The following is a 25,021-nucleotide window of genomic DNA, read 5'->3' as shown; positions in this document are numbered from 1 at the left end:
AGAGCCATCGCCACGGACTTTTTTCGATCCCTCCTCACGCGTGCCCCAGCATCTCCACAGGTGGTGGATGCACGAGAGAGGATCTGGCGGCATACGAGGGAGGTGATAGATTGGAGATCCAACAGTGAAGACCCATCACTCTTCTAGGGGACAGCCTATGAGATCTTGGCCACGGCTATCAGCACAGGAGACTTTAGCCTTTTCTCCCAAACTTGATCCATGACACTCAGACCGGCTTTGTTTAGGATCGAAGCATTCTCGACGACATCTTTACCTTCTGGGAGGCGACAGCTTCGGCCAAGATGCGGCAGCAAGACCTCATTGTGCTACTCCTAGATATTGAGAAAGCTTATGATAGGGTGGATTGGAGATTTCTGGAGCCGGATGGGATTCCCCATGGAGTGGATTTGTGGAGTCTCATTACTTTACTCAGCCTCACACAGCCAGTTTCTCATTAAGGGAGCCCATGGAGACAGATTTCCACTCTCTCGCTCGGTCAGACAGGGTTGTCCTTTGGCACCTTACCTCTTCCTATTCATCGTCAAGGCCATGAGTAGTTTTCTCTCCGCCCAAGAGACTGGGCTTCAGAGACTGCATCTTCCCCTCCACACATAGGAGGAGCTGCTGGACTCAGAGTTTGCAAACAACGTAGCAGCTTTCTTTGCACGAGATACGGAAAATCTATAGAGATTTGCGGAGGCGATCTAGGTTTTCTGTTGCGCATCAGGATCACAGATCAACTGGCACAAGTCGTGTGGTTTTTGGCTAGGCTCAACACCCGCCCCGACTTGGCGACCAATTGAGGATTTCCAATGGATCTCGAGGGGTACTCTAGTTCGATATCTCGGTTGCCAGGTTGGCATTGATATCTCGCCCGAGCAGCAGCTCGCTTCTTTTGAGTATTCGGAAGAAGCTTCTTAATTGGAGCTCGGCGAGGCTCTCCCTAGTAGGCAGAGTGGTGGTGGCAAACCAGGCCAACATGTGGTACATCACTTCGTGCTGGGCATTTTCTCGGGCATGCATTGGCTAGGTACAACGATTGATCCGGAACTTCTTGTGGACCGGAAGTGATGGGAGGCTAGCCAGGGCCAAGGTGGCATGGAGAGTGATTATTCAACCACGTCGCAGAGGGGGCCTAGGCCTCATCGACCTGGCTATTCAGAGTCGTGCCCTACTGGGCAAGCTAATTGTTAGAGGCCTCCTCCTCGGTGGTGAGCCTTAGAAGGATTTCCTATTGGCCCAGATTTCAGCCGCACTCCGAGTCTTGGGGGCCCTTGGCCACAGAGTATCAAATGGATCTTCACAGAGATGCGAGCCCGTGGTTTTAGCTTGGCCTAGAAGAATAGATTTGCAACCAATTTACTTCGTGCTTGGGAGCACCTTAGGCCTGCCATTAGACAGACAGCTCCAATTGCCTCAAAGGACTTCGACAACCTTTGGTTTGGAACCCCTGATCCGTCTACCCAGTGGCCACATGCTAGGGACCCGTCCGCATGTTTCTTGGGGTGCCTTGAGCATGGGACCAGCCAGGTCTCTTGGAGTTTGGATCGCCCACAAACAATTCCCTTCGGAGGTGCAAGAGAGAGGCCTGACAGGGATCCGGGGTAGAGATAGACTCAACATCAACATTAACTCAGCTATCCCTCAGGAGTGGCAGACTCCTATTCCAGACCCGACCCCCCCAGTGTGGCTAGGTGTGTTCACCAGACACAATATCCTAGTGGCAATCCACAGAGCAGATAAGGGCAGTGGTCTGCTCACTTTTTCTATTGGATCCCATGGCAAACTAGATAGATTAGAGCTTTCCTTGGAGGACTTCAGAGGCTGCACCTTGCAGAGAGTGAGGGTGAGGGTGATTGGTTTTCGGGCGCGGGAATGGCACATTGATCAAACACCGGCCAAAGTGGCCAGAGAGAGACTATGGTGGGTATGGATTTAGGAGTGCCGACCTCTCACGTGCCTTCACTGGGATCCGGGAGAGTGGACTTGGCATGATCCAACAGCTAGGCTGGAGGATCCAGATGCCTGAGATAGATGGCACACCGGTAGCAACAACACATTGGCAATCTCAAGGCCTCTCACAGCGTTTCCTTTCGGATTTCAGGGGACAACTTTCGGCCAAGAAAGATCACTCTCTTTCTTTGGTTGGTGGCACAGGAGAGTTTGGCGGTCGGTACTTGGTGGCACATAGCAGTTGGTGGTCGACCAACGGCTTGCCCGTGGTGCGGCCACCCCCAGGAGACTCAGAGACATTGCCTTTGGGATTGCCCAAAGGCTCAGCAGATTTGGCAGCAGATTCTCCGCATCTTCGCTATGGACAGGGCATCAACCCGGATCATCACATGGAGCACTGTTGCTTGGGCCACAGAGGCTGGAGTGGTCAAGGCTTATGAGAAGGATGGGGGAGGGCTAGGCCTATCTCTCACCATCGTATTCCCAGTCACAGTCCCACCTACAGGCGATTGGCGACCAGGCTCATGCCAGAGATGGGAGATTTGCAGTAGCATAGCAACCTGGCACATTTGGCGTGCTAGATGCAACGATGCCATCGAGGGTACCCACACTCCGTCAGTAGAGACCATCAGAAGCATATGGCTTGGTATCATTCACACCCTCCGTGGTCAATGGGGAAAGTTACAGGGAGGTTCTGACCGCATGATGCGAAAGCGACGGGAAGCTTTCTTGAGACTTTGGAGGCTCGACCCTTTCCTCACAGTAGAGGTAGTGACCCCATTTGGCATTACAAACCACCAATACCTCTCACCCCTTCACATCCAGATTGACGGACAGTGCTTCCAGACACATTTCCAGGAGCCCACGACGAAGGGCTGGATTTTTGACACCCTCGTCACACCAGCCTTGATGTATGGAAAAGCCTTCTAGGGCCAGATTTATCCGATGAGGATTGGCAGCGAGTTGAGAGGCCCCAAGTCATGATGTTCTCCCGTATGATCCGTAGCGAGCCATCAGTCCCACACTAGATTATCCAAGCAGAGTTTGTTGCAGCCCCGATGGTAGTGGATACACTCTTCCAGACAATCACATACCTCCATCGCATCAGTCACATGGATCCCCACACGTACCTGGGGCTTGCCCTGGAGTCCTCAAGACAGTAGCACTTGAGGGCCACTCTGGAGTATGGTATGCATTAGTTTCCACTTGGTTCTTAGTATATGGGTTCCGCATGGACCGCCTACCCCCCCTTCGGTACAGTTTGGACTCCCCTTTTCTCCGGCTCTCTCATGAGGATACCAACCGGGTTATCCGGTTAGATCTTCTCAGCCTCTAAACCCATTGCACATGGATCACACCTCCGGAGCTCCCCACGAAGATGCACTTCTACAGAGATCACTTCCTCACACTCACTGAGGATGGATTCATCTAGCAGCCGGGCTACTTGAGTGTTCACATGTCCCATGCCATGCGGATTGCGATTGGCCAGATACGGATTTCATCCCACCGCCTCAGAGTGGAAACAAGTAGAGCTGAGCACATCTTTAGAGCTGGGAAGCTCATACGGAGACCTAGAGAGGAGAGGACCTGTCGATTATGCCACACTGTGGTTGAGACAGAGGAGCATTACATATGCCGTTGCCCAGTATACTATGAGATCCGTGGGAGGTTTCACTGTCTATTTCGTGAGGGATTTGGTCCACTCTCCAGGATCATTGACTTCCAGGACCAGCGTTGCCTAGGCCTCTTCCTGCTTGAGCTCCGCAGACACAGGGACACCTTCTTGAGATAGCTTCGGCCCCAACCACCCCGCCCCCTCCCTCACCAACCAAGCATCACCAGTTTCTTCTGGAACCAAGAGGTGGAGGACACCGATATAGTGGATCTTGTGGACCCTCCACGAGCTACTCCGAACCTACCTCACCCGAGAGGAGCTACCTCAAACCGAGCCTCTGCACTCCAATGTGCCCGACGCCCCCGGACACCGGCTATCGGCCACGATCACCTCATCAGCTCGCTCCAAATCCAGGACATGCTCCACCGCCATCGAGCTATGTTTCCACGTGACATAGCGGAGGGAGACCTCTCGGCCATACTCATTAGCCCCATGCTTGATATTTTGGAGAGTGGTATACCATCTACTCGGAGTTGATGCTGCTCTCATGTTTCTATGTTCTTAGTATTCCATGATGAGTTTCCATGGACAGTTTTGTATCACCCCAGTGAGATAGCTATGTTTATGTTTTCTTTCTGTTTTATTTTCCATTCCATGATGAGATATGCCATGGCCATTATTGTATCACTTTGGTCTCATAGGCATATCTTTCTTTCTCTAGTCACCTCGAGGAGTCACCCTGGATAGAGCTGGAGAGCTATGTAGAGCACAACGTCCACGACCCGCTAGGCCGCGGCCCCAGCCAAGACATTATCAGAGGATACAGGCGATATTGGCACAACGTTGTGCGGCATGACCTCGGCACTTCAGCCTGTCTATGCTGGATCGACCTATGCGAGACATTATGGGATGAGTCTATCTCAGCTGCTTCCCATAGCCTACCATTTTTCCAGTTCCACACTTTTATCAGATATGCCTTTTTCTGGCAGTTGTATCAGGCCACTAGTTCCTCTTTGGCCACATATTATAGCTAGTGGTTTTTCAGTTTAAGCTTTTCATTTTCTACTCGGGACATTAAGTTTCCTTGAGTTTTGGATGTATTGGTACTTTTGTCTCATAGGCCACGTTGGCCTCTTGTAGACGTTACTATGTCTTTCTTTCTTTCTCTCCAAACTAGGTGCGGACAAGCTCCCAATACTAGCAGACACATCGATCCCCATCTTGCTGTATGTAGATGGCATATTGTTTATTTTAGATTCAGCAAAAGGGGTTGCAGAGACATCTCTAAGCATTACAAGCCTTTGGTGGGTACACGACTTGTACACAACAAGTGCAGTCGGGTACAGCAAGTATACAACAAGTACAGTTGAGTACAACAAAGTACACAACAGGTGCAGCCGGATACAACAGGTACATCACATGAACAGTCGAGTACAACAGGTACACAACAGATACAGTCGGGTACAGCAAAGTAAATCGCAGGTACAGTAGATACACATGTACAATCGGGTGCAGCCGGTGCACAACAGGTAAAAAGCTACTTCGTGGATAAGTGAAGAGGAAGGAGGAGTTGGTAAATCGGGTCCTATGGGCTTGTGACACATGGCAAGGCCCCCCCCCCCTTTAATGAAGGTGGGCACGTCTATAAGGTGTCCCCTCATTAAATTGGACCACGTGAAGGCTAACAAGGTCAAAGTGCCCAAAGCTTGGGTTGGCCATTCATGGACCTTGGGCCGCCCCAGGCCCTAGCCAGCGACCAGTGCCCAACTTTAATGAATGTGAACTACAAAGGTTATAAAACCTTTAAAATAATAAACAAGGGTTTAATTGGATACTTACCACCTGTTCACATGCCACAAACCATGTTAGAATATAGGGCATTCGCACAGTTCCCTTGCCCATGAACTAGACACATCAAGTCACACGAAAACAAGTCACGTGAAACCAGTTTCAAGCAAGCAGAGATGCGTGCACATGCATTATACAATGGATATATCTCCCGTTCTTGGAACTTGTAAATAACTAGTCTTCCTGAGCACGAAACTCGCTCAGTTTCATGTTCAAGAAACTAGTTTCAAGCAAGTAGAGATGCGTGCACATGCATTGTTGAATGGATATATCTCCCGTTCCTAGAACCTGTAAATAACAGGTCTTCCCAAGCATGAACATGGCCACACTACAGGCAACATGAGGCCTAGCCTAGAGTAGGTGACACGAATCGTGGCCTCAATACGGGTGACACGAAGCTCCATGGCCTCCTGTACCTTGGCACGAAACAGGGAAAGTCCACTTGGGCGGCCAAATGGTGGCATTCACATCTGGTGGTATCCAAGCATCATTACACATATGCAGAACCCTGTTGGGATTACCATATCCTATACGTGCCTGAAGTTGCTTTTACTAGTCCTATTTTCGCCATGTGCCCACAGCAGCCCAGACCAAGTTGAGGAAAGGATATAAGTGGGCAGCCTCTCCTATTAGGATGGGCTGCCCACAAGCAACAGATTTACACAGATGGACAATATGGTAGGTGAGTGTCTCTGTCTGCTTCACACTTGTGGGACACCTAAACACACATGCCACTCTTCAACACCATGCTACACAAGCTCTCAACATCATGACTCATCCCGTGCTGAACCTTTAAACAAATACTCAACCTCCAACTAACGACATCATGATGGCACTGCTCATTAATTGTGGTGTTCTTTTCTTTCCTCAAGTATGACAAACCAAACTCGACCTCCAACTAATGACATCATGGATGGCACTGCTCATTATTGTAGTGTTAGTTTCTTTCCTCAAGTATGACAAACCAAACTTAAAAGACAGTGCTGCCAAAAAACTACCTCTTCCTTAGGCACTTTAATGTCATCCAGGGTACCAGCTACATCTTCCTTGCTATCACTTTCCTCCTACACAAATAAACACACGTGAAAAAATTGCACAATCATAGTGTAGCTCGATAGACTAGACCCTATCATAGAAAAGAAGCAATTTGAAAGCGTGGACAACTTCTGAGTAGTCTACATGAGCCAGCACTCTTAAAAATAAATATATGTATGTATGTTAAATCAACAAGTGGATGGATGGATGGATGTGCGCGCATGCATGTACTTGCGTGTGCCTACAAGGTCACAACTCTCTTTCCCAGCCATTGTAGCACGTGTGTGTGTATGTGTACATAAATATGTATCTGTATATGTATGTGCTTGTGCCTGTGAAAACTGTGTATTATGTATGTATGTATGTGTACATGAATGTGTATCTGTCTATGTATGCACTTGTGCCTCTGCTTGTGCCTGTATATTTATGCACTTGTGCCTGTAAAAACTGTTGCTTTTTCAAATCATGAAATAGCCAGTGGAGACCTTAACTGGATTTTGAAAGTCTGTCATATGCTCCTCCTGCTTTAGTCGCTTTGAGGCTTGATCAACAAGTGATGGTGCAGGCCTCCTGAGAAGGAAATATATCTTATCAAGCACCTGTAAGCCAAAGCACTCAATCTCTCTGCAACTTCTAATCTATCTACTAAACAAGTTCCGCAAAATTTTCAACCTAATAAGCTCATGCAAAAAATACTCTACTTCAGAATGCAGGATGCTGCATGAAAATGGTGATGCATAGTTAATGACGACCAGCTTCAAAAAAAACTTTTAACACCTACTTGAGTCGACATTAATTATCTAATGATGATAAACCCTAAAGGGATGTTGTTTTTTATAAAACAATTTGTGCCCCCGTCCACCCTGCCCAAGATTAATGTTAGTAACTTTAAGCTATATACTTCCGTTCCTCCCTCCCTTGAACTAATTGATTGAATTTTGATTCTCCAGAAACTAGGGCCCCTATTTGACTGAATCAAAATTCAGAATGCAAACACCCAATGAAGTGCATGAAAATGGACATCCTATTTGCATTCTTTTTAACCAAAGCAAAACCAAGACTTCACTTTGCCCAAGTGACTATCCCACTACGCTCACTCCGTGCTGGATTTCTCAAGCCATCATCCTCACCATTAATTGAGTACATTCTGGAGCATCTCAATGGTGCTAAGTATTTTTTCAAGATAGATCTCAAGAGTGGCTACCATCTGTTGGCATTCACACAAACAGAGAGCAAGCTATGGAGGGTGGAAGATATCCATGATGTGAGTGTGAAAAGAGAGATGAGAATTCAAGGAGAGAGATGAAGTTCAAGCCATGACAATGGAGAGAGAGAGAGAGAGAGGTGATAGACCACAAGAGAGAGATATTGCACAACTCAAATGATACATATACCGTCATAAGGCTAGATGAATATGAACTCACGAAGAAGAAAGAAGAGAATCACCAAAAACAAACAAAATTAAAAAAGGCTTAATAGAGACACCCAAAAAATAATAATAATAATAATAATAGTAATAACAACTTGCAAAAATAGACAAATACATAACTAAATCACACACACACAAATTCTTTATTGAACCACAACAAAAGAATTTCTAAGAAACAAGTTAAACAAATTTTTAATGACTAATTAGCAAAACAAACATTAAATGATTAATTCACTAAAACAAAACAAGTCAAGACAAGAATACAAAAAGTGCTTACTTTACCTCAAAAATTGTCCAATCATGAAGTATAAGATCATCAACTTCATCATGCATAGCATGGACTAGGTGCTACGACATAGAATTATAAGAACCAACCCAGTACATGCTTTTATAGGCATCAAGCCTCATCTTTTAACCTAGACCTTAATGAGTGGTGTTGTTCAACTCAAATGATACTCATATAATTATAAGAACCAATCCAGTACATGCTTTTATAGGCATCAAGCCTCATCTTTTGACCTAGACCTTAATAAGGGATGTTCACACACTAAGGGGGTGTTCACACCAATGGACACACCAACTTGTTAGCACATTCATCCCCAGATTCTGCTCTTTTATTTTATTTTATTTTTTGAGGAAACACAGATTCTGCTCTTTTATGGTGACCATTTGGTCCCTTTTGCATGGCCCTTGCTTGTGGGCTGGCCACCCCTTTTTCTAGTATTTTTCTAGGATTTTTCCCAGCTTTTCTGGCATTTTCCAGTCGGCCTGTCCAATAGCTCCAATCGGCCTGTTTTGCAGCTCCAGCCGGCCAGCTTACATCTACTATATATAGTGAGTGCTCGCCTCTCATCATTCATTCAGTCTTGTACATATTTTGCTCCCTCACTTATGAGACTTGTAGTGTCTCTTGCTTGGGACTGTTTTGCTTCAGTATATTCAGCATAGTTTGCTCCATCTCTCTCTCTCTCTCTCTCTCTCTCTCTCTCTCTCTCTCTCTCTCTTCAGCACATTCTAGTGCCACTCTGCTTCCGCTCTGTGCACTCTTTCATGGTATCATCGCTCCCAGTTTAGCAACCTCTTTGCTGCCCCAGATTCAGCACTGTTTTCAGCACCTCCTTCGCTGCGTTTTCCTACAAATCTGCAGCTCTTTCATGCTGCATTTTCTGGACTGAACCTGCTGGTCGTTTCGCCTCTGTGTTTTCTCTCAGATCTGCAGCTTCCTTTGCTGCGTTTTCTGGACTGAACCTGCTGGTGTTGTGCCTTGTTTGACCAGCGTTTTCTATTCCACGTGGAGTTTGGGACATAGGCGGCCTGTTTTTTCAGGACAGCAGCTTCTTTTGCTGCGTTTTCCTCTCCCGTGGGCTTGCTCCTTTGGAAAGGGGGTCTTTGGTGTTGCAGGCTTTGGTGGCACTCTTGGTACCTCTGGAGGACACTTCTACTTCAAAGTTTGTGCATTTTTTTCTTGAGATTGAGCCCAAGCTTTTGTGATAGCTGCACCGACTTCTCTTCATATGTTTGCTTAGTCTGCCAAGTTGGATGGTTCCAACTACACCCAATGGAAGGTGAAGGTGAAATCGGCCTTGCATGGCGTGGATCTTTGGGATTGGCTTGTTACAGCGGCCAATGCCACCCCTCCCACCCTTGCTTCCGGTGATGCGACTCAAGCACAGATTGATATTTGGCAGTCAAATGATCGACGCGTTTTCTCCTTTCTTATGTTGAACTGTCAAGATTCTATTCTCTCTCATGTGCGTACAGCAGATGCTGCACATGAAGTTTGGAAGGCTTTTGTAAATCTCTATGAGATTATGTCTCTGGGTCGGATTTTAGCGTTGGAAAAGCAACTTATGAACTTATCAGTTTCTGCCTTTCCATCTTTATCTGCTTTCATCTCGAAGATGAAAGACCTCCGAGACGAGCTTGCTTTTTGTGGCAAGGACATCTCCACAGAGGACATGGCTATTCGGTTGCTCTCCCAAACTTCCAAAGAGATTTGATGCATACTTTCAGTCTCTTGTTTCTTCTCCTCGTCCTGTTCCAGTTACTTGGGAGGAAGTTCTCCCCTCCGTTATGCAGATTGAGTCTCGCTTTGAGAAGCGGATTGACACTTCTAGTGGCCCTGATGGAGCTTTGGTAGCGCAAGATAAAGGGAAGAATCAACAAAAGAAAGGAAAAGGGGGTTCTGACAAGAATTCCAAGGATACCGATGAAACCGGCCTCTAGTAGAAACCAAAGTGCGGTAGACTAGCAGTCACCCTTCCACTTGTAGTCCAGATATAAAAACAAATTTGATTGGAGCTAGAGTGTCCCAAATCTGAAATGAAAACGACACCTGTTGGCCCCAAAGCTTGGCGCCCCTTGCGGTATTTCTTTATTTAATTTCAAAAAGATGTAGAGCTGAATACAACAAAACTAGCCAGGAGAATACACCTGTATGTCCAATCTGGCAGCCCACAAGACCTCTTAGCACAGAGGATTCACACACAGATCTGTGTCCCACAAAAGCAACACTCTGTGTTTCCCTCTGATCAGCCAAGACCATTAAGCAGGGTAGCCTTGAGCATACATCTGGCATATCCCATGTACATGGTTCCACAACTCAACACAAACATACATTCACTGTCCAATCTCTGTTTCCATCCTTTCAATCTACCATACCCCTCCTCTCACAAGGGGCCAGATAATACGACTCTGCAACAGACATAAGCCTCTGACACAACATTTAAGAAGATCTAACACTGTGGAGTTGACCATCTGTTTGTGGATGAAATGACGATGAAAACTTGAGAGTTGTACCCATGTTGTCAAACAACCCTCTCCAGAACAAACTCGTCATCCGTGGATCACGGTCACTAATGATAGACGTAGGCAAGCCATGATACTTGAAGATGTTCGCCATGAACAACTTCACCATATGATCCACTTTGATCGTCTTACGCACGGGAATGAAATGAGCCTGCTTACTGAACCTGCATATGATAGTCCAAATGCCATCATTGCCCGTTTGTGTCCGTGGAAGATCAAATATAAAATCCATGGCAATGCTCTCCCAAGGTCTATCTGGAATAGGTAAAGGCTGTAGTAATCCTGGTGTCTTTTGACGGTTAAACTTTACCTTCTGACATACGATGCATTGCCTAACAAAGGCATCAACATCTCTTCTCAAGGTTGGCCAATAAAAGAAAGTCTCCACTGCTTTTACCGTAGCGTCAATACCTCTATGACCTGCATACAGTGGAGCATGACTTTCAATCATAACCTTGAGGTGCAATGGCCTGGTAACACACAGTCTGCCATGCATCAATAAAAACCCATCTCTGAGAGTATAGTGCTCATGTCGCTGACCTTCAGACATCTGATCATACACCCTGCCGAAGTCCTCATCATGGGCATACTGCTCTTTCATTTCATCAAGCTCATGATGATAAGCAAGTGAAAGTGCTGAGACCTGTGGCTTGCGTGACAAAGCATCTGCCACTACATTCTTTTTGCCTTCCACATGCGCAATCTGGAAGTGAAACATAGACAAAAAGTTTGCCCATCGCATATGCTTCTCTGAAAGCTTAGTTTGCGTGAGGAAATAACGCAAGGTCTGATGATCTGTCTGCACAGTGAAATCAGCCCCAAGCAAATAGTGTTTCCATGTAGAAAGAGCATGGATTACAGCCAACATCTCTTTCTCATAAACCTGTAAATGCTTCTCGGCATCTTGCAATATTCTACTCTCATAGGCTATCACATGTCCCTCCTGCATGAGAACTGCCCCAATGCTACTTCCACATGCATCACACTGGACAACAAAAGTCTTTCCGAGATCCGGTAACACCAATACTGGATCCGAAGTAAGCTTTTCTTTGAGCTTTTTGAAGGCTGTAATTTCCCGATCAGCCCATCTAAACGGAGTTGCCTTCTTTGTTAAGGCATGAAGGGGCGAAGCAATTTCAGCAAAATACCGTATGTACCGCCTGTTAATAGGAACACAATCCTAGAAAGCTGCGTACATCATGCACGGTCCTCAAATCTGGCCAATTAATTGCTTCCACCTTCGCTGGATCCATACGGACTCCATGCTTAGACACAATATGCCCCAAGAAATGTATCTCTTGCAAAAAAAACTCACTCTTCTTGCCATTAATAACCAGCCTATGGTTCCTGAGTTCTGCAAATACAATGGCCAAATGCCTTCTATGCTCTTCCTCAATTTGTGAATGCACAATCATATCATCAAAGAATGTGCCCACAAACGCTCTATGAGACCTGAAAATCCTGTCCATCATTCTGTTAAATGTGGCAGGTGCATTTGTCAAACCAAAGGGCATAACCAAGAACTCATACAACCCAAACGTGGTTCAAAATGCTGTCTTATGCACATCCTTGGGTCTAATACGTATCTGATGATACCCGCTTTTCAAGTCAATACGACTAAAGACTGTGGAGCCCTGTAAGCGGTCCAAAATGTCATCGATCCTCGGAATGGGGAATCGATTCTTGATGGTATTCTTGTTCAGCGCCCTGTAGTCAATACACATGCGCCAAGAATCATCCTTCTTTTGCACTAAGAGTACAGGTGAGCAAAAGGGTGATGAGCTAGGCTGTATCAACCCTTTATTCAACAGCTCCTGTACCTGACTCATAATTTCTTCTTGTTGGGCTGCACTAACACGGTACGGCGGTCTATTTGGTGGAGTACTACCAGGAATTAGATCAATGGCATGATCTTCTGGCCTCTCCGGAGGAAGTTCCCCTGGCAATGACTCGGAAAAACAATCTTGGAACCCACATAAGAAATCAGTCCTGTCCTTATCTAACATAGACAAATTAGACTTAGACTCATCATCTTTTGCATCCTTTACATAAATCAAGTACGCAGAAAGATGCTTTTTCATTACTGATGAAATTGCCGAAGCTGATACAATAGGAACAGATTCCCCTTTAAGTTTTACATCCAAAACATGTTCTTTCCCTCTATGAGTCAGAGTGATTTTCCTATTGTATGTATCCACCACCGCATGTACTCTGTGGCACCATGGCATACCTAACAAAACATCACAGCCATCAAGTGGCATGATGAAAAACTCTTCGCTGTCCACATAACCCTGCAAATGAAGCCTGAGCTTCCCGATGATAGGAGTGACGGGTTCTGCATACCCTGGACAAGCCATGTTAGCCTCATATAACGGCCCCATCTCCTCTGCACGAATCCCCAATCGGCCAGCCAAATCCGGTGAAATAAAGTTGGCTCTAGCACCTGTGTCAAAGAATATCAAGGCATTTTGATCTCTCACTTTGCCCCATGCCCTGCACAACTCTGTCTCTTCACCACCTGGCTGTTCCCCAACAAGATCAGGAACTAACCCTGCAAAAGGTTTTGGTTTCTTTGACTTGGGCTCTCCTTTATGGTCAGAGTCCTTTTGGGACTTTCTCTTGGAACAATTAAATGACATATGTCCCTCTTCAGTACAGTAAAAACATTTCCAAGCATCTCTCAAAGCCTGTCTCTCCTCAGAAGTTCTCTTGGGCATTGGCAACTTCTTATACCGCGTCTCTGTAGACCCTTTAGCATCACGCGAAACATGCCCAGATTTTTCAGCTTTCTTGCTCGAGTTCTTACTTCCTTTAAACCCAGATGAGACTCCAGTGAGTAACGCATTAGCTGTCATAGCATTCTCTATCATCTGTGACATGTTCGTTACTCGAGTCTTAATACAATAGTCACGCACCTCCTTGGGCAGCCCACAACAATACTTCTCTACCTGCTCACACAAAGGCATTGCACGGTAAGAAGTAACTGGGAGTAAAGCTTCCCAAAACTTCTTGTTATAATCTTCCAAATTTTCACACTTTGAAGCATCCAACTTGTGCCATGCAGTCATAACATCCACCTCAAATGTAGATGTGAGCCATACGAAAGAGAACACCTGTTTAAATTGCACCCAAGTAGTTGGTGCCCTGCAGAAGAAGAGTAGACCACCACTGCAATGCATTGCCTTTGAGAAAAGTCGCAGCTTTTCTCACCTTTGAGGACTCCGTGTAATTACCCCCAAAAAAAGCAGCATCAAAGTGCTGTAAGAAGGTGAGTGTCTTTAATTTATATTTGGCTCCACTGAATGTATCAAATTTCACAGCAGCTCCCCCTTCCTTATAATCCTTCGCCTTTCCCATAGGCGTTAGATTATCATATGGAAGTGGCTTCGCAAGATTGCTGCCCCCAACATTCATGCCCATCATAGGGTCAACATTACCCATTCCCACACCTAGCATACCATACATTCCAGCCATGTTTCCAAACATACCATTATGCATACCGGGCTGCATGCCACCATACATATTTGCTTGCATTCCAGGTTGCATGCTCCCAAACATATTTCCTTGCATTCCGGACTGCATACCACCATACATATTCCCCTGCATACCAAGCTGAAAATTAGCTCCAAAAGTCCCTGGCATACCCATGCCTCCCTGAGGATAACCCCCAGTCATAGATTGGAACACCGAGCCACCACCAAAATAACCTGGATGCATAGTCTGCTGAGGAATAGATGGCTGTCCATAGAAGGAACTCTGAGAGTTAGCACCAAAAGCATGCTGCATGTTCGGAAACTGTCCAAAAGATGGATCCTGTGGGAAGGCACCACTATGACCCTGAGGAAGGTTCTTAGAACGCACCTTCTTCTTCTTCTCAGGCTCTGTACGGGATCTCATAAATTCAGCAAACTTCTCACTTTGTGTGAGCTGCATAAACACATCCATAACACCAGCCAAACGATTTTTAAACTGAGCATCATCTTCCTCTTTACTAGGCACATCTTCTGGCTGTGTTACATCCTCATAATGCTCATCATCTGCAGCCTGTTCTCCTGCAAGAATATCCTCGGATTCATTTCTCTCAGGAGAGGTCTCTTGCTCTTCCTCTTCATGATAAAAGTACTCGTCTTCTGTATCAGACATGTTGCTGAATTTTTCAGCGATGACTTTCCTCGAGTCAACCACGAGCTCACCCCCTTAATTAAGTTGATGATAGGTCCCGGGAACGGAACCTTGAAACCGGCCTCTGGTAGAAACCAAAGTGCGGTAGACTAGCAGTCACCCTTCCACTTGTAGTCCAGATATAAAAACAAATTTGATTGGAGCTAAAGTGCCCCAAATCTGAAATGAAAACGACACTTGTTGGCCCCAAAGCTTGGTGCCCCTTGCGGTATTTCTTTATTCAATTTCAAAAAGATGTAGAGCTGAATACAACAAAACCAGCCAGGAGAATACACCTGTATGTCCAATCTGGCAGCCCACAAGACCTCTTAGCACAGAGGATTCACACACAGATCTGTGTCCCACAAAAGCAACACTCGGTGTTTCCCTCTGATCAGCCAAGACCATTCAGCAGGGTAGCCTTGAGCATACATTTGGCATATCCCATGTACATGGTTCCACAACTCAGCACAAACATACATTCAATCTCTGTTTCCATCCTTTCAATCTGCCATACCCCTCCTTTCACAAGGGGCCAGATAATACGACTCTGCAACAACAGACATAAGCCAATGGAAAGAAAGATAGATGGACAAGTTCACAGCTTACCAAATCAGCTCGTGGTTCTGCACTTGCGAAGCCAATCGTACCAGTCTGTACTTGCCTTCTTGCAACCACTTGTCTGATGTACCAAATAACTCTGGGAAAGCTTTGCCTGCAGCTGGAGATGCACTGTTCCCTACTGTTCAGGTCTGAACAGATCTGCAACCAGCTGTACCTGCCCGTACAGGTCAGTAGAACACTACTGTACCTATCCGTACAGTTTCCACAGGTGCCTGGACTGTACTGGTCACTCCCCAACAGCAGCCGCCTGCTGACTGTATCTGTCAACGCAACCTGCTCCTGTCCTGTCCAGCGCCGCCTGCACCTGTCCTGTCCGTACGACTGTACCAGCAGTCCACGTGGCAGCTGTACTTGCCTGCACTGCCTGAAACTGCAACTGCAGTCGCCTGCAGCAGCCAGCAAAACAGAGATAACAGCCGCCTGACCTGCAGCAGCCGTACACAGTACCTGCTGTCCGTACAAAGCTGTACGGCTTGGCTGTACGGCCTGTTTTGCACAGAAAGCTCCAACAAAAACAACAGCCACACCCTATGCAGCAGTCGACTTGGCTTCCCCTCTTCTCCACGCTTGAGAACTTGCACGTTTTTCAAAAAGCTAGAGAGAGAGAGAGATGAGACTCCAAAAGTGGAGTTAACCCCTCTCCAAAATTATCCTAGGGCCCCAACTTTAATAAACATTAAAGTTCCCTAGGGGCCACTAAGGCCTAGGGGCAACCTATGAATAAAACATTAAAACATTAATGTTCTTGTTGCCCCCTTCACACCTAGAGATGTCCACACATCATTATCTCTGTCCGGGCACCCCAAATGTGAATCATTTAATATTTTTGCTCAGCAACCACCATGCCCACACTTGTGCTGTTCCATTTTCACAGGGTCATGACAACCGACAAGGATAAAGACAACAAATCTTCAAAGAATAAGGACATTGAATGTCATTATTGTGGCAAGAAGGGTCACAAGTCACCCCAATGTCACAAGAAGAAGCGTGATGAAGCAGCAAAGAACTCTTCCTCAACGGCGGTGTCTCAACCCAAGAAGGATGATGGCATTCTTCTCTTAGCAAATACTCGGCGTATACTTGCTCTTGTGACTTCTCAGTCACGGTCTTGGATTGTTGATAGCGGTGCTACTGCTCATATGACACCCCATCGAGATTGGTTCGAGGACTTTACTACCGGCGAGATCACTCTGGGTGATTCTTCTTCTGTGCCAATACATGGACATGGCACTATCCCCATCTTCTGTTCTGACGAGGACAAGAGGTACTTCTCTGACATTCTGTATATTCCAGATTTGGCTTTTAACCTTTTGTCAGTGAGTGCTCTTACAGCTCAGGGTGCGGAGGTGATCTTTTCTCGTTATGAGATTACCATTCATGATAAGGCGACTAGTAGCATCTTGGCTCAGGGAGTTTAAGATAGCGGTCTCTACAAGTTGACCGCTCTGCTTTCTTCTAGTGCTTCTTCTGCTCTTTGGCATGCTCGGTTTGGCCATTTGAGCTATCAGCTTCTGCAGCGAGCTTCGAAGGATGGGTTGGTTGAGGGATAATCGACCATCAAGGCTCCGTCTTCTGCTTGTTCCGCTTGTTTACAGGGGAAGCAACACCGAGCCGCCTTTCCGAAGGAGGTGACACACAAATCTTCGACATCACTTGCTCTCATTCATGCAGACTTATGTGGTCCTATGAGTACCGCGTCTTTAAGTAAGGCATTGTACATGCTCGTGATGGTGGATGATTTTACCAGATATACTTGGGTTTTCTTTCTGAAGACCAAGGATGAGACTTTTCAGCACTTCTGTGATTGGAGAGTTGAGGTGGAAAAAGAGACCGGTCACTCGGTCAAGGCTCTCAGGACCGACGGAGGGGGTGAGTTCACATCCCAGGAGTTTAAGCAATATTGCAAGACACATGGCATTCGGAGACAGCATACTACATCATATACTCCATCACAGAATGGAGTTGCAAAGAGGAAGAATAGGACCATTATGGAGATGACCCGTGCTATGCTTGAGCATTCTTCCCTACCTCGACATTTCTTGGCTGAGGCGGCTTCCACTGCTGTCTACATTTAGAACACGTCTCCTACTGCTGCTCTTCCAGATAAAACTCCATATGAGGCTTTCCATGGTGAGAAGCCCTCCGTTGTTCATTTCCGGATATTTGGGTGTACGGCGTATGTTCATGTGCCTAAGGAGCATCACTCCAAGTTGGACTCGAAGTCTCAGCGCATGACTTTTCTCGGATACAGCACTGTGTCTAAGGCATATCGTCTTTATGATCCTCAGGCCGGCAAAGTTGTTGTGAGCCGTGATGTGGTGTTCGACGAGACTCCTACATCTTCAGAGGGGAGTGGTGAGCTTCTTCTTCCTCCATCTCCGTCTCCGCCTCCTCCTCCTCCTCCTCCTGCTCCCGCTGCTTCTATTACACCTCCAGCTGAGGATACTCAGTCAGATGATAATGACCCTGCTCCTCCTCCGGCGAGTTCGAGCAGATCTGTACCTGGTTGGTATTATCACACAGTTCGTGATTCTGGGTTACGTGAGCTTCCTTATGCTCCTCCGCCTCGTTCTCTCCGGCGTTCTTCCAGAGTTACAGGGAAACAAATTCATGAGGACAACATGTTTGTTTATGTCTACTATCATTAATGGTCCTTCTGATCCCACTTCTGTAGACGAGGCTCTTTCACATGAGCCTTGGTGTCGTACTATGCAGGCAGAGCTGGATACTATCGAACGGAATGGCACTTGGATTTTGGTGCCTCGGCCACTGCAACGTAAGGTGATTAGTGTGCGTTGGATCATCAAATCAAAGTTCCGAGCTGATGGCAGCTTGGACAAGCACAAGGCGAGGTTGGTTGCCAAGGGTTATGCTCAGCACCCTGGAGTCAACTTCGATGAGACCTTCGCTCCGACGGCCCGGATGACTACCATTCGCACCGTTCTTGCACTTGAAGGACATCATAGATGGCCTGTTTTCCAAATGGACGTCAAGTCGGCTTTCGTGAATGGAGAGCTTACACAAGAGGTTTATATTGATCAGCCGCCAGGATTTGTTGTTCCGGGCAAACAAGATCATGTGTACCGACTGAAGAAGGCTTTATATGGTCTGAAGCAGGCTCCGCGGTTTTGGTACCAACGGATCGATGAGTTCTTTCAAAAGCCCGGCCTGCGCCGTTCTCACACAGATTCGAACCTTTATATCCTCCTTGAGAGGGGGTTGATTGTTATCATTGTGGTCTATGTTGATGACCTCATCTTTACAGGTCTCCCGATTGGACATATGCTTCGCAGTCAGTTTATTGAGTTCCTTCTCATCCAATCCCCGTCAGCAACATTGGCGGTGTGCTCTCAAAGTTCTTCGGTACTTGCGTGGCACTCTGGATTTTGGCATCTTTTATGGCCAAGGACGCACTCTTGTTGGATGGTTTGACTCAGACTGGGCTGGAGATCCACATACACGGCGTTCGACCACTGATTGTGTTTTTTCACTTGGGTCTAGAGCCATTTCTTGGAGCAGTAAAAAGCAGCCTACTGTGGCGATTTCCTCTATCGAGGCGGAGTACAGTGCACTTTGTTATGCTGCATGTGAGGCGATATGGTTGCGGAGATTATTGGAGGAGCTCGGCTGTCCTCCTACCAGACTACTCTTCTTTGGTGTGACAATCACAGTTGCATCGCCATTCCCAAGAACCCTGTGTTTCATGCTCGTACGAAACACATTGAGATTCAGTATCACTAAGTTCGTGAACGGGTTCTTGCTGGAGATTTGCGTTTGGAGTATTGTCCTTCCGCGGAGAATGCTGCAGATTGTTCACCAAGCCGGTTTCTCACGCTTCCTTGGCTCCTCATCTTCGGATTCTCGGAGTTTGTTCAACATCTAGTGCTAAGAGGGGGTGTTAGCACATTCATCCCCAGATTCTGCTCTTTTATGGTGCCCATTGGTCCCTTTTGCATGGCCCTTGCTTGTGGCCTGTTGCTTGTGGGCTGGCCACCCCTTTTTCTAGTATTTTTCTGGGATTTTTCCCAGCTTTTCTGGCATTTTCCAGTCGGCCTGTCCAGTAGCTCCAGTCGGCCTGTTTTGCAGCTCCAATCGGCCAGCTTACACCTACTATATATAGTGGGTGCTGGCCTCTCATCATTCATTCAGTCTTGTACATATTTTGCTCCCTCACTTATGAGACTTGTAGTGTCTCTTGCTTGGGATTGTTTTGCTTCAGTATATTCAGCATAGTTTGCTCCATCTCTCTCTCTCTCTTGCACTCTCTGTTCAGCACATTCTAGTACCACTCTGCTTCCGCTCTGTGCACTCTTTCACAACTCACTCTGAAATACCCAACAAACCCCCTTTGGAGTACTGGAGGTAATGCCTAACAAACCTTCAATAGTCTATATACTCCAACACTAGTAAAGAAACAAGACATGGTCCCCGCAACAACGGGCTCAGAAGCTCATGAGCATTGCTCAGGGGCATAAAAGCATGGCTCAGAGGCTCATGTGGCATGGCTCGCGAAAGACTTAGAGGTCATGTCTTGCCTCAGGAGACAAAGACAGCGTACATCAGTTCATCAAGACAACCCCCCCTCGCTCTAAGCAAGGGTAAAAAGGTAATGATGGAGTGTTACATAAAGGAAACAAAATATTCAAATTTCGGGGGACTTCCTAGACAGAGAAGCCATGACAACAAAATATTCAGATTTTGGGGGACTTCCCTGGCAAAGAACCCATGACTAATAATTGGAAATAGATAAATGTTTGGAAGTTTTAACCACTCCCCATGGCAGAAAGTTGATGATGATCTAATGTCGTCTTCTTATGCCGACATTTCCAAGATTCCAACACTTGCGCCAGGAATGGATAGGGGAGGCTAAGGGAGGGGGGAAGAAATAGAGGAAGGAGATGAGGGAGGGAAGGAGAAGGGGGAGAGGAACCACTGATGAGGGAGGGAAGGAGAAGGGCGAGAGGAACCACTGAAGGGAGGGGGGGATATCCTCGTCACTCACGACTAAATCCTCACAACAGTTACCTCAGGGGGAGGGGGGGTGTGGACACTGGGGGCACCTACATGGTGATCATGCCGACTGCGCGCTCCTGGGGAGGTGGGCGGCACACCAATAGCAAACGCCGTGTAGGGCCGCAGGCTGCCTGCCAATGGCTAGGGTCCTCCTATTGACCCTGCTAAGCCCGAGGGCGCATCAAGAGAGAGCAAGGAAGGGAGGCTCGGCTGGGCAGAAACCTCCATCCTGACCTCCGATCCTAATTCTCCTACTCTCTCCTGATGTGCCTGCTAAGTCCGAGGGGGGCGTCCTCTACCGGCCTATCACCGAGGGCAAGACCAAGCAAGGTGGCCCATCTGCCTACAGATGAAACACTGGCCAAGGAGACTGGCGTACTCTACCCGCTAAAGAATCGGGTCGCCTTGGAGGCTCAGAAGTGTAATAACCTACAGGAGAAGCAATGCAAACTCTAATGGAAGGTCGAAGCTGAGAGCTGGAGATCGTATGAAAAAAGGCAAGGGATGGCAGCCTCAGCCGAGGATGACCCGAGGATGACAGAGCCGAGGATGACAGAGCAACCATGGAGTCCTCCTGGAAGGTGAAGACCAAAAGCACTTACTCTTGCTGATGACAACCCAGAAGCAAACCACCTGCGTGAAGGGAGATGGGCAACAGACCGGGGCGGGGGGGGGGGGGGGGGGGGGCACGTAGGAAAGGGAAGCGGGGCGAGGCGACAGGTGGCACACACTGAAAGAAAAAACTCAAAGGGGCAAGGACGGGCAACGGCAAACTGAAGGAGGAGGTGGGCTCAAAACGGGCGCACAGCACAGGAAAGGGGAAGCCCAAGGGGGGGCGGGTTGGCACAACGAAGAGGAAGGCAGAGGGGGGCTAGGAGGAGGGCGAAAGAGCACACAAGAGGAAGGGAGCTGGGGCAGCGCACAGGAGGCCTGCACAGGACAGAACAGGGCAGCAAAGTGGAAAAGAGGGGGGGTGGTGGAAGGGCTGAAGCGAAAACAGGCGGGGCCGGGGGCCGGGGGAGGGGGGAGGGGGGGGGGTGGCGAAGGGGGCGAAGGGGCAGACTGAAAATGCAGGCAAGCAGTGGGAGCTCCAGCTTGAGCTCGCAATCGGTAATCATACTCTCTCAGCGCCTAAACTTAGATGGAAAACAATGCTTGCTTTCATGAAAGCATAAAAAGGTGACCCAAGTATGTCAAGTAAAAAGCACCGAATACAGACCTTGTGTGAAAGAGGCTGACACTTTCAGCATCCCTGTGACGTTTCGACTCATTGTCTTCAGCATCTGAATCAGAGAACTCTCCATCCCATTTTTGGCCTTTGACATGTGCATCCTCATCTTCCTCCTCCTATGTATAATTGCATGCGATAAATTAGCACGTGGAAGTACAAACCAACAGGTGGACCAAAATGGGTTCATAAAACAGAAGGCAGAGACTAAGGAAAAAGCTGCTCAGCTAGGGCCAACCCTGCTTTGCCTGCCATCCAACTCCCCAACCATCCCACAGACCAGGAGAATAGTATATCCAACATAATAAAAACTTTACTTTGAGAGAAAATTTGTACCTGTTCGGGCATTTCAGTATCTGGCGGCCGTTCCTGAAATTGAGGATTAGGCACATGATTCAGATTAGATAGATTCTCAAGAAGCTTATCCCTGATTTTTTGCAAAAAAGTTCTGGCATTCTGATTCTCCATGTTACTTGGAGTCACGTGGAGAGTATAATCTGGCCCAAAATACTCATAGTATTCATTATAGGGCATCTTGTCCTCCAGCTCCACACCCACCGCTACCGCCGTCTATATCAGCATAGATCATTGAATCAGAAACCAAGCCTTTAAGACTTGTGAGAAAATGCTAAAAAGCAGTGCAAAAAGACCAAACCTCGTAACACCAGCATCGTGCTACATTGCGAATAGTGTAGCCACCCCCTCCCACTAAGAGTAGCGGAACGTTGAAGGAGCGCATGAAACGCACACATTCTGCATGGCCCTTGATGGAAAGATTGAAGCAGCCCAACCTGTCACCAGAAAGTGAGTCGGCTCCACATTGAAGGACCACTGCTCCAGGCTGAAACACCTCCATTACCTTGGATATGATTGGCTTGAACAGAAACTGATAGCTCTCATCATCGATCCCATCATTGAGGGGCACATTTAAAGAGTAATACTTCCCGCTACCATGCCCGACATCCCTCAAATCACCTGTACCGGGAAAGTAGTCCCCAAACTTGTGAAAAGATACGGTCATAACCCTATCTGTTGTGTAAAACGCCTCCTCAACCCCATCACCATGGTGTATGTCGATATCTATGTACAGCACCCGCTGTAGCAAACCACAAGAATACTATAGAATCATAAATACAGAGCTTGATGGTAACAAGGCACATAATTGTACATATAATATCTCTTCAAGGATCACATGTACATATACCATCTCTTCATGGATCATAAATACATACTGGATGGTACTTCAGAAGCTCCAGTATGGCAAGCACGATGTCGTTGACATAGCAGAAGCCTGATGCTTCACATTTCTTTGCGTGATGCAGACCACCTGCCCAGTTGATGGCAATATCTGAATGATTATGGTTGAGCCTGACGGCCCCACCAACAGAACCACCAGCATAAGTCTGGCAAAATGAGTAAAGGCCATCAAAGACGGGGCAATCTTCCCCAACATTAAATCTTTTGAGTTGTCTCATCAGCTCGTGCTGGGTCTCGGGAGTCACCGATTTCAGAAATGAGATGTAATCATCAGCATGGAAGCGGCACAGGTCACTGACGCGAGCAGGAAAAGGCTTCAGCACTTCCATTTTCTGATGAAGCCCATAGTGCACTAAAAGGGAGTGTGTCATGCGGATGCGGTGTGGCTTCATGGGGTGCCCTTGCCCATAGTAATAGTTTCCCACATCAGAGTCATAAAAGTAGGCAACCTTTTTCTTCCTTCCTTCAGGACCAGCAGTTATAGAATTGCCGCCATCCATGTATGGGCTTTTGAGACCTCCAATGTCTTGAAAACTTGGACCAAAGTCGATAATGCCTATGATCACAGATGGCTTTCTTCAGTTCATCAAATTCTCTAATTTCAGGATAAGCACCCTGATCTAATTTAGAATGGCTACTTGTGAAGTGTGCTGTTTACAGAACCCAAAAAGAAAAGAAAGTCGAAAAGCAACTTCTTGCACCTGGTGCTGCTGGGTGGGATCAGGGGAAAGAGGGGTTGTTCGAATGTACCCGCTGCCAAACTAAAAAGCTTTCCACAAAAAGGGCAAGGACGGAAGTCTTCCCTCCAAGGTTTCCCTTGCTTTTCTGCAGGACCCAAAAAAAGAAGACACGCTAAACAGCAAAAAGCAGAAACCTGGTGGAGCACAACACAAGATTTGATGATGGTGAGCAGGAAATACTCTTCATAGCCCAGCTGCTGTAGAATTCAAGCTCTTCAAGTAAATCTCTACACGCAGGCAAAGTGGGTACCTTGGAGGTTGGCGCGAGCTTTCAAAAACGATGCCTTCGATGAAGAAATTTTGGTTCGTGACTCTCTGCAGTACACTAAACTGAGAAAATTTCTCTTCCTTTTAAGCCCAACTCCCCAACAGGAAGAACCGAGCAGTTTGCAAAGATTTATCTGCCCATCGCGAGACGCAACCGAATTCTTCTTGTGAGTAATATTTACAATAGTTAAAGCTACTTCCCCCCAAATATGTGGCAAACATGTTTGTTTTAAATGTGGTATATTCCAAGGTACTTCAGATTCTTCTGTTCTTGTAGATGACCGCATGAATTACGCGTGTCGGATTCTTCTGTTCTTGTAGATGACTGCATGAATTACACGTGTCAATTACTCGTGTTGCATGGTGTACGTGTGTCAACTTGCTTGTTGGTGTACTTGTTCAAAGGCTTGTCTGCGTGGAGCTTCTGGGCACTTCTCTACGTGGAGCCTCGGGGCGAACGTCTGCTAGGAGGTTCTAGGTGAATGTCTGCTCCACTTATGACGTTTTCCTTGCCAGCTGTTTGTGGGCTTCTCTGCGTGGAGCCTCTGGCCGGAGCTTCTGGGCGCTTCTCTACATGGAGCCTCTGGGTTCCAAGGTATCTTCGGATTCTTCTGTTGTGTTGTAGATGACCGCATGAGTTATGCATGTCAATTACTCGTGTTGCATGGTGTACGCGTGTTGACCTGCTTGGTGGTGTACGCATTCGAAGGCTTGTCTGCGTGAACTTATGGGCGCTTCTCTGCACATGGAGCCTCTAGCCAGAGCTTCTGGCCGGAGCTCTGCGTGGAGCCTCTAGGCAAACGTTTGCTAGGAGGTTCTAGGCGAATGTCTGCTCCGTTTATTATGTTTTCCATGCTAGCTGTTTCTAGGCTATCCTCTTATATGGTCGTCTTGTTTTGTTGTGCATGCCATGTTTGCCTCAGCATGCCTGAGCGCTCTCGTAGACATACGAAGGCGTCGTCGCCTTCGTAACTTCCTGGCGAACCTCCTCCTGCACAGCCACTGGACTCCAACAAGGAAAACCTGCCTCCTCGAATCCTTAT

General features: G+C 47.1%; 1 protein-coding gene across 15 annotated transcripts in view; it reads right to left on the bottom strand.

The window, feature by feature from the left end:
* LOC147622068 (histone deacetylase 19-like) overlaps window positions 1-24,219 on the bottom strand; it is a 41,803-nt gene extending 17,584 nt beyond the window's left edge. For 2 of the 15 annotated variants that reach the window (XM_086823150.1, XM_086823159.1), the window contains exons 1-7: window positions 23,962-24,123; window positions 22,947-23,845; window positions 22,370-22,831; window positions 22,051-22,284; window positions 21,706-21,833; window positions 6,943-7,021; window positions 6,415-6,480 (exon numbers count right to left, since the gene is read on the bottom strand). In XM_086823150.1, coding sequence (XP_086679276.1) covers window positions 6,415-6,480; window positions 6,943-7,021; window positions 21,706-21,833; window positions 22,051-22,284; window positions 22,370-22,831; window positions 22,947-23,471 — 1,494 coding nt within the window. In that variant the 5' untranslated portion in view covers window positions 23,472-23,845; window positions 23,962-24,123. Of the gene's footprint in view, window positions 1-6,414; window positions 6,481-6,936; window positions 7,022-21,705; window positions 21,834-22,050; window positions 22,285-22,369; window positions 22,832-22,946; window positions 23,846-23,961 lie in introns of all 15 variants that reach the window. The other 13 variants (XM_086823146.1, XM_086823152.1, XM_086823156.1 and 10 more) reach the window with 13 other exon arrangements.
* Between the last annotated feature and the right edge of the window lie 802 nt (window positions 24,220-25,021).

The sequence above is a fragment of the Cibotium barometz genome, chromosome 29, assembly GCF_041138505.1.
Source record: "Cibotium barometz isolate CiBa-2024 chromosome 29, ASM4113850v1, whole genome shotgun sequence".
Taxonomy (NCBI): Eukaryota; Viridiplantae; Streptophyta; class Polypodiopsida; order Cyatheales; family Cibotiaceae; genus Cibotium; species Cibotium barometz.
The sequence above is the reverse complement of the archived record's forward strand: the minus strand, read 5'-3'. Positions and strand labels throughout refer to the sequence as shown.